The sequence below is a fragment of the Alligator sinensis genome, unplaced genomic scaffold (assembly GCF_000455745.1).
Source record: "Alligator sinensis unplaced genomic scaffold, ASM45574v1 scaffold1509_1, whole genome shotgun sequence".
In the NCBI taxonomy this organism is placed as follows: domain Eukaryota; kingdom Metazoa; phylum Chordata; order Crocodylia; family Alligatoridae; genus Alligator; species Alligator sinensis.
Genome location: NW_005842711.1, coordinates 73,183 through 81,777, shown reverse-complemented (window position 1 = coordinate 81,777; position 8,595 = coordinate 73,183). Strand labels below are relative to the sequence as shown.

The 8,595-nt window shown below is 59.0% G+C and overlaps 1 protein-coding gene across 1 annotated transcript in view; it reads right to left on the bottom strand.

Annotated features, from left to right (window-relative positions):
- The window catches only part of RASAL3 (RAS protein activator like 3), a 22,048-nt gene that overhangs the window by 8,901 nt on the left and 4,552 nt on the right, over positions 1-8,595 (bottom strand). Inside the window, exons 3-9 of the mRNA XM_025216189.1 lie at positions 5,972-6,090; positions 4,463-4,547; positions 2,239-2,336; positions 1,786-1,874; positions 1,274-1,406; positions 553-651; positions 1-108 (exon numbers count right to left, since the gene is read on the bottom strand). Of these exons, the coding sequence (XP_025071974.1) occupies positions 1-108; positions 553-651; positions 1,274-1,406; positions 1,786-1,874; positions 2,239-2,336; positions 4,463-4,547; positions 5,972-6,090 (731 nt within the window). The remainder of the gene's footprint in view (positions 109-552; positions 652-1,273; positions 1,407-1,785; positions 1,875-2,238; positions 2,337-4,462; positions 4,548-5,971; positions 6,091-8,595) is intronic.

The window sequence follows — 8,595 nt, the reverse complement described above, 5'->3', positions numbered from 1 at the left end:
GAGGGTCCCATCCAGGTGCAGCTGGCACAGGTAGCGTCGCTTGGGGGGCAGGTCCCGGGCCTCGTACACCCACAGGCTCAGCGTGTTCTCCATCCGCTCACAGTTGTCCTGGGAGGCAGGATGGGCATAAGCAGCAGGGCCCAGCATTGATGGGACCAGCCCCCCTCTGGCTCTGGTGGATGATGGCTGAGGGTTGGGGGGCCCAGAGAGGGAGACATGGGGGTCTCTGTGGGATGGATTAAGGAGCTGGCGGGGGACATTGGGGGCACTGAGGCAGGAGAGCATGGCAGGACTAAGGGAGACACTGACAGGTTGGGAGTGCGGGTAAGTCTGGAGGGGCCCTAAGGGGCAGGGGGTATGTGGGGATGGGACTGGGCATCCCAGGTGAGGGCAGGTCTGGGGTTTGGGGGCAGAAAGGACCCTGGCAAGGGGAGTGTGGGTTGTGGTGTGAAGAGGTGGGAAGAGGGGTCCCAGGTGAGGGGTGGGGTGGGAGTGGGGTTCCCAGATGACAGAACGTAGGGTGGGCCTGGGGGTCCCAGGCCAGGGTCTTACCTTGTTGGGCTGCACGGTCCGGCGCAGGTTCTCTATCCATCGGTCCCGCTCGGCCACAGATGTGCACCCGAAGCAGCGGCTGCCCTCGGCATTGATGATCTGGGGAGTGGGGGTGGTAGGTGCCAGGGAGGTGTGATGCCCCCAACCAAAGTGCCCAGGAGGAATATCTGGCACCGAGGCCCGTAGAATAACTGCCTAGGGCAGTGGTTCTCAACCTTTTTTGTACCAGGACCCATTTGTAAATATTGATGGCCAGTGAGTTTCCCTCTTGAGCCGCTGCCCCCCACCCGCAGGCCCCAGCCCCGTAGTGTGTGGGGGAAGGTGTGTGGGGCTAGGGGCCCCCAAGTAGCCCCTTGCAAGCTGAAAATCTGCCAGCCTGCAAAGAAAAAGCCATGGTTTCCCACATTTTTCTCCTTTAGAGGAGAATCCATTTTTAAAGTTTGTTCATGACCCTTCCATATACTCGTGACTCACTTTTGGGTCATGACCCATGGGTTGAGAAATACTGGTCTAGGGGAACTGGGCTTGTCTTGCATTCTCAAGCAGGGCCAAGTAGATGCCCAGGGTGGATGGTGGTGTCCAATACCAGAGGCTGGTGCTAAGTACTGAGGTCCTGCTCTCCTGCTGAGCTGACATCCCCATCTTTGGCCCACAGGGTCAGATGCCCTTTAGAGCAGGGAGTCCTGGGTGCTGTCACCCCCTGGGTCCCTACGGGTATTACCTGGAAGCAGAACTTCTCGCCCAGGAGGCTGCCGTGTAATGGGCGAATAACCACGTCCTCGCCACTCAGGTCCAGCTCGGCCGCGGTGGGCGGGGGCAACAGGGACTCATGGGAGCCATGCCGGCTCGGCAGCCTGCTGGGAGAGGGGCCAGTCACACAGGGAGGGCTGGTGGGTGGGAGGGGGAGAGGTGGGAGGCCTGCAGCTGCTGGAGAAACCCACTGTGCCCAGCACCACGCTCAGAGCTCCACCTCTGCCCCTTTGCCGAGCCACCCCCACAGGCCAACCCCTTACTGGGAAGAGGGCAGCCTGGCCCAGGGCAGGGGCATCTGGCTGCTGGGGGGTTATCCCACACCCTACCCCCAGAGGGTGCTCTTCTGTATGCCTGTGCAGTGCCCATCACCACAGCCTCTGAGCAGCCACGGGCCTCTCACCACAGCAGGCTGCCCCCAGGGCACTGCCTCCTTCCCAGCACGCCCCTCCACCTGGCTGGAGGTGGGGAAGCAGGTCATACCTGTCACTGTCTGCAGGTGGCATCATTGGGGCATCCGCCTTGGCCACCACCCGACCCTTCCGCTCCTTGAGTCGCTTCCACAGCAGCCCCTGGGGGAGGAACCGGAGCTCATGCGACCCTTGCTGACAGCCACAAGAAGGACATGGGGAGAAGGCCTTGCACCCAGGAGAGAGGCTGGAGGGAGGAGGCTGGAAGGGGTTAATGCCCAGCTCTGGGGGACCTCAGATCCTGAGTGTCCCAGCTCTGGGTACTGGTCTGCAGGGGTCTCCGTTGCCCCAGGCATGGGTGTGTCTTAGGAAGCAGGGCTCTGTCCCTAGGACATTTGCTGATGCCCCCTCTGGGGTCTCTGCAGCTTGGGAGCCCCCAGCCCATGGTGCTACACATCCCCAAGCCATGCAATGCTTGACTCTGCAGAGCCCCTGCACCTCCCCGCTCCTCTGGGCCTGCTCTTACCTTGACGTTCCCAAACTGGGAGTTGGTGGATGTGTCGCTCTCAGTGCCTCTGCCCGGGGCCCGAGGGCCAGGTGAGCCTCTCCCCTCTGAGGAGAGATCTGTGGGAGCCAGACACTGCTTAGCTCAGCAGTAGAGCTGGACACCTTGCATGCTGGGCTGGGCTGGGCAGGGCAGGGCAGGGGATGGTACAGCACTGTGCCCTCCCAGCTCTGCCTATGCCTCTCAATCCTGACGAGAAGGTCCCTGTGCTGCTGGGGTCCCTCACTCCCAACCTGCAGCCCCTTGGGACCCCCACTGATGCCCCTCAACCCAGGCACAGTAATATAAGAGGGCTGCTCCTGCCATTACTGCCCGCCTCAGCTTCACCTTCCAGCCAGGGGCTCGTGTCTTGCCTCTGTCTTCAGGAGTCAAGAGCCTGCAGAGCAAGGTCACGAAGTGGCGGGGCAGGCCAGCCTGCCAGGGAGCTCATGCTCCCCCCAGAGCCTTGCTAGACACCCGGCCCCAGGTTTTGTGGCCAAGCAGTCCCTGGACTGTGCCCACTCTGCAAAGCTGATGCTGTCCTGGGGATGGGGTTGGACCCTGCCATGCAGGGATGCCTGGCTTGGTGGGGACTGGAAGGGTCCTGGGGGTAGGAGGGGGCTGGGTGCATGCACAGGCTCCCTGAGATGTCCCACCAGGGCTGGGGCTTCCCATCTGGGGCAAGGAGCTCCTCTCCCACAAATGGGGCTGCCCCCATGTCTCAGTGTCCCCAGCCCAGCTTCTCTCTGAAGCTGTCTCCCCACTCTGTCACTGGGGAGGAAGTCAGGGTTCAGGGCTGGCCACAGCCACAGGAAATGGCTTAGCGCAGAGCACCCTCCTGGGGTGCCCCACCCAAGGCGGAAGGGGGGGGCAGTCTAGCCAGGGAGCAGGGTGGAGACCAGACCCTTGGGGAGCAGCCCTGCAGGTAGGTCAGCGAGGGGGAGCAGGGGCCCTGGAGGAGCAGGGTAGGATGGGGGAGGAGGAAGAATTCTGTGGGGAGGGGCAGGGCAGGAGTAGAGTGGGGTGGGCAGGGAGTCCGGGGAAGAACCAGAGAGGGATCAGCATGGGGGTCACCTGTAGTGGGGTGAACAGCACGGTCAGAGACCAGATCCCTCCACAGAAGGAAAACCAAGGCACATGGGGGTCCCAGTGACTGTCCCAGATATGAACCCAGGACTCTGGCTCCCATTTGGATGCCCAGACCCCAGTCTATCCCTCCTCCTCATGAACACCCTGGGCTGCTCCCTGCCCCAAATGTGGCCAACTCTGGGATGGAGCCCATCAGCTGCTAAATAGCATCCTCCACACCTGCCACCCTGCTCTCCCTCTCAACACTGGACTGCTCCGTGATAAGAGCAAGGCAGAGGCAAAGTCTGGGCTGGGGAGGTCTGGGGTGGGTGCAGCTGGTGGTACCCGTGGCGCAGTGGGGCCCAACTTACCTCTCTGGGTGCCACAGAGGACCCAGCGCCATGGTCCCTTCATGCTGGCAAGCCCTGCTGGGGTGTCTGCCCTGCCCGCACCCCGGCGGCTGGGAGGAAGCAGCTTAGCCTTATCTCTTGGGGATCAGCACACACAGCACAGAGGAAGCAGCAAGGACCTGCGCCATCCCCGCTCTGTGCTTCCTCCAGGGACTGCCAGAAAGCATGCACAAAGCAGGGGGCATGTGCAAAGGCTTACACAGGTATGTATGCATGTACATATGTGTTAGGCTGTGTGCAAGATGTATGTGTGTGGACACAGAGGGCATGCACAAAAGCATGCACAAGTGTGGAAGTGTGAACACAGTAGGGAATGTATATACATGAGAGAATGTGCCCAAAGATGTAGAAGAATGTATGTGTGTCCACATGTGTCTGCAAGTATGTGTGGGGGAAAGTGTGGATGCACACACATGAGAGTGTGTCCAAGCCTGTGGGAATGCGTGCAGGCATCTGATGGTTGTGTGTGTGCAGGGGTGTGCACATAAAGGAAGGACTATGTGCTGATGCATATATGAGAATGCACATGTGCAAGCCCAAGTGTGTGAATGCATACATGTGGGACTATGCATCTATGTCTGCATGGACATGTCTGCATGTGTGGGAAGCACATGGTCTCTGTGTGCGTGGCTGTGCCAGCCTGCCAGTGTGCATGGGTTTACCAGGATGCCCATGTGCAATCGCAAGCGCCAAGTATGATGCCTGTCAGGCTGCGGCCATTCACTCACCAGGTTCCCGCCGGCCTCCCAGGGGGTGCTGCACATGTGTATCAGAGATGGAGCTGCCCGTTCTGCTCCGGCTCCTGAACAAGACCTGGGGGCAGAGGGGGTTAGGTACCATGTGTCCCCATTGGCCTTACACAGCCCACCCCTGGCCCCCACCTTCCAGCTGCCACCACCTTGTTTCAACACCCCCCCAGCTTCCTTCCCCCAGGAATGGGTGGATCTGTAAGCATGTTGGGCACCTCTACACATGATCTGGGGTGGGGGAGCACTTTAATTAGAGCCTCTCTAGGAGACTCCCAGGAGCCTCTCTAATTAAACTGCCTCCAGCGTCTCATGTAGTCAGCGTCCCGCTCTTCAAAATGTCAAGCTTTTGTTAAAGTGCCTCGCTGCCATTTTGAAGTATGGGGATGCTGAATATACGTGACGCCAAGGCTGCTGGAGCATGCTAATTAGCACGGTCCAGCAGACTCAATTAATTGATTGAGTCTACTCTGAAGTATGCTAATTACCACATGGAGCAGGTATCCAGCATGTGTGTAGGTGCCTGTTCAGCTTGCAGAAAAGGAACATGATAGCAATCTTCAAATGCTTGAAGGGCTGCCAGAAAGGAGAGAGAGAGCACCTTTTCTCTCTTGCTGCAGAGAGGAGGATGTGGACCAATGACTTGAAGTTACAGCAAAGTTTAGACTGGATATCCGGAAAACCTTCTTAACTGTGAGAATAGTGAGGCAGTCGAGTAGATGTTTAGGGAAGTTTTGGACTCCCCATCACTGGAGGTGTTCAAGAAGAGGCTAGACTGCCACTGGTCTGGGATGATTTAGACGTAGCTATGCCTACATTCTGCTATGGAGATTTCCCAGGCTTCTGGGCTTTGCTGGTTGTCCTGATGCCCCCTTTCTGCTATATGAGTCAGGGTATTTTTAAACCTCCCTCAGAGGCATTGGGTGTTGGCTGCAGCCAAAGCTGGGGATTGTGGCTGGGCTGTGCCAATGCTCATGCTAAAACCAAAGCCAGAGGTTCCTGACTAGAGGATCTTGCCCCTCTGCTCAGGGTCAGACTGACACCACATTTATGGTCAGAAAGAAATTTTATCCCATGGTCAGATTGGTATGGACTGTGGGGGTTTTTGCCTTCCTCTGTAGCAGGGGCATGGCCCTCTGCCCAGGACCCCTTGAGCATATATTGACAACATTTCATAGAAGCAGAACATTGGATGTTGTGCTTCTCCTGCTTTACTTGTGGCAGGTTAGGTTGTTAGGTCTGTGTTGTGTCAGGATATCAGTAGACTTGTTTAGATGATGGTTTGGATAGAGATGGTCCAGCCTCAATCAGTGGGTTGGACTAGATGACCTCTGGAGGACCCTTCCAGCCTCACTTCTTTATGATACTATGACCTGGACTCCACAACAGGCAGAGGCCAGGGCCCCCCACCCCACCAACCTGTGGTTATTTGGGAGTACTGATTTCTGGGGGTGGGGCATGGTGGGGAGCAGCCCCGTGCCCTGGCCTCACCTCCTCATCCCTGGCCGCCAGCACAAGCTGCCCATCCATCAGCGAGAAGTTAGAGACGTCCCACACAGGCACCTCAGGGGATGGTGTCAGCGGGATCCGCTGCACAGGGCGGGGGGCTTCTGGGGGCAGAGTCAGCAGGTCAGCAGTCAGATCCCTGCCCCTGGGATCAGACCCCAGCCCAGGAGGGGTCTACCCGCAACTGCTCCTTTGTCCTCCCCCCTCCCCCTACCCATTTAGATTCTCATTCTGTGCCCCTCACTGTGGGATCTGTCCCACCTCCCCCACCCTGCATTCATAGCCATGACTGAGGCAGTGCCAGGGCTTGCTTCCCTGCTCTGCGCACAAGGCAGCTGCTCCAAATGGTGTGGTTGTGGCAGCCATGGGGACAGGACCAGAAACCCCATGCCACCCCGCCCCACTGCGATCTGTCTGGGTGAGTCCATGTGCCCCCTGTGCTGTACAGGCAACACTTCTCTGCTGCATTGGTGCCACAGGGCACGGGAGGCTGTGGCCAAGTAGCAAGGCAGAGCATTGGCTGGTAGAGCAATGCCAGAGCTCCTCAGCGGGACAGGGCCTCTGCACCGGTTGCTGTCAGAGGGAAGCAGAGGTGGAGGTGGCTCCCGCCTGCACTTGTGCGTGACAGGCGTGGCAGTTTGGAAGCAGAGCCGGTTACACTGGAATCACGGGTGAGGAGAGGCTGGGCCAGGAGGCTACGCCTGCTGCCCTGCACAGAGCCCCAGCAGCTCAGAGCCACAAGCCAGGCTCTCCTGGCACCAGGCACATGCAGTGGATCCACAGCACCAGCCCCACTGCACCCTGTAGCTGCCTGCAAGGGGATTTAGCTCTTGGGGGATTGAGGGGGGTCCTGACCCCTGGCTGGCAAGCTGGATGAGCAAGGTCCAAACCCGGAGGGGTCCTTGCAGCCCCAGGAGCCTCCCCCACTTGATTCCTGCCAAGGCTTTGAGCTCTGCATGGGAAGAATAAACCCCTCTGCTTGTGGCTGGTGGGAATGAACAATGGAAGCCAGTGGGAAGAGCTGGGCTGGGGGTGGTGCAGTACAGTGGGAAGAGAACCCAGGTGTCCTGAGCCAGGCCAGGCCTGCATCATGATGGAGACCATCATGCTCAGCCTGTGATCGCTGGGCTGCACAAGTACTGAGCAAGGGGTGTCCTTGAGGCCAGATCCATGTGGGGCCTGGACCCATGCCATACCTGGCTCATTAGCTCATGCCACAGAGATGGGTTCAGAAACCAGGCAGGGCCCCATGTCAGTCCTGGCACCAGCCAAAGCGAAAGTAAGGAAAGCCTTGGGATGGTCCGTATGTGCTGGTTGTGCCATAACCAACAGCCCAGCACTAGGGACAGTATCTTTGGGCCAAGGATGGGGGCATTATGGGGGCAGCATCTGCAAGTGGGTGCAGGGGTGCACTCCTAATGCAGGGACCCAGCTGTCAGGTGCAGACCCGCAGGGCAAACCAGGCCAGCCCTGCATCCAGGGCATGGAGCTCTGGAGCTAGAGCTTGCTGGTGGGGAGAGTGGGAGTCTGTTCAGCAGGGCTGCTGCTGGGCAATGCGTTGATGGAGTGAAGTACTCTCTGCAGTCAGGTATGGACCTACAGTCACCACCATCCTTCACCCCCACCAGGACCTGAGTGTCGGCAAACTGTTGGGGCTGAATGAGCTGAAGCACGGCCATGCCTGCCCCCACCTGCTTTGCCAAGTGATGTCTGAGAGACCACCAGTGAGCAGGATCCATACCAGGCCCCCTACACTGTGAGCAACCTAGTCCTAGCCCCAGGAGAATCTGGTCTGCCAGAAGGCTGGGCCCAGGGCTCTCACAGAGCCCAGCAGCTCCTGCCTCTGCAGGCCTGGCGTCCTTTGTGTTAGCCAAGTCCCACTGCAGTCCCCCTTACCTACCCTCCTCAGCCCCCTGCCCTGCTCAGCCCCATGCAGGAGCGCTCTTGCTGTGCATGCTGCAGAGGCCACCTCCAGGGGTACAGCACCCAGGGGACATGCAACACCCTGCAGGCACTCCTCGTGGAGGGATGTTGGTGCCTGAGGGGTGGGGGGGAGAGGCAGCACCCTGAGCAGAAAGGATGGTGCGGCTTTGCCTTTTTCAGGCCCCCATCAGAGCCCCAGTCCCAGGATGAATCAGGCAGTTTCCTGTTGTGAAATGACTCAGAAGGCACGGAAGGCTCTTTGTTGCCCCAGTCGCACACCTTGTCTCTGCTGGGAGCATCTGCAGCCTCGCAGAGCGAGCGCCCAGCTGGGCTGGCAGAGGAGGCCCAGGGGCCACCAAGCTCTCAGCTCTGCCCACTGCAGGGGGCTGGCGGTGAGCTCCGACATGCCACAATGCCGCTTGTGTGACATCGCAGGAAAGAGATGTGCTTGTTTCAGCCTTTTTGCATTGTGCAATAACATTTCTGTAGGGGCCGGGCCTCATCACTCTCACGGAAACAGCGACCAGGCCTAACTGCCCTTATAAACAACACAGAGACCAGGCCTAGCTGGCATAGCAGTGAGACCTAACCTGCCTCACAAACACCATATTTACCAGGCCTAACCGCCCTCCATAGCAAATAGGCAAATAGGCCTAACTGCCCTCACAGACTCTCCATCAACCACT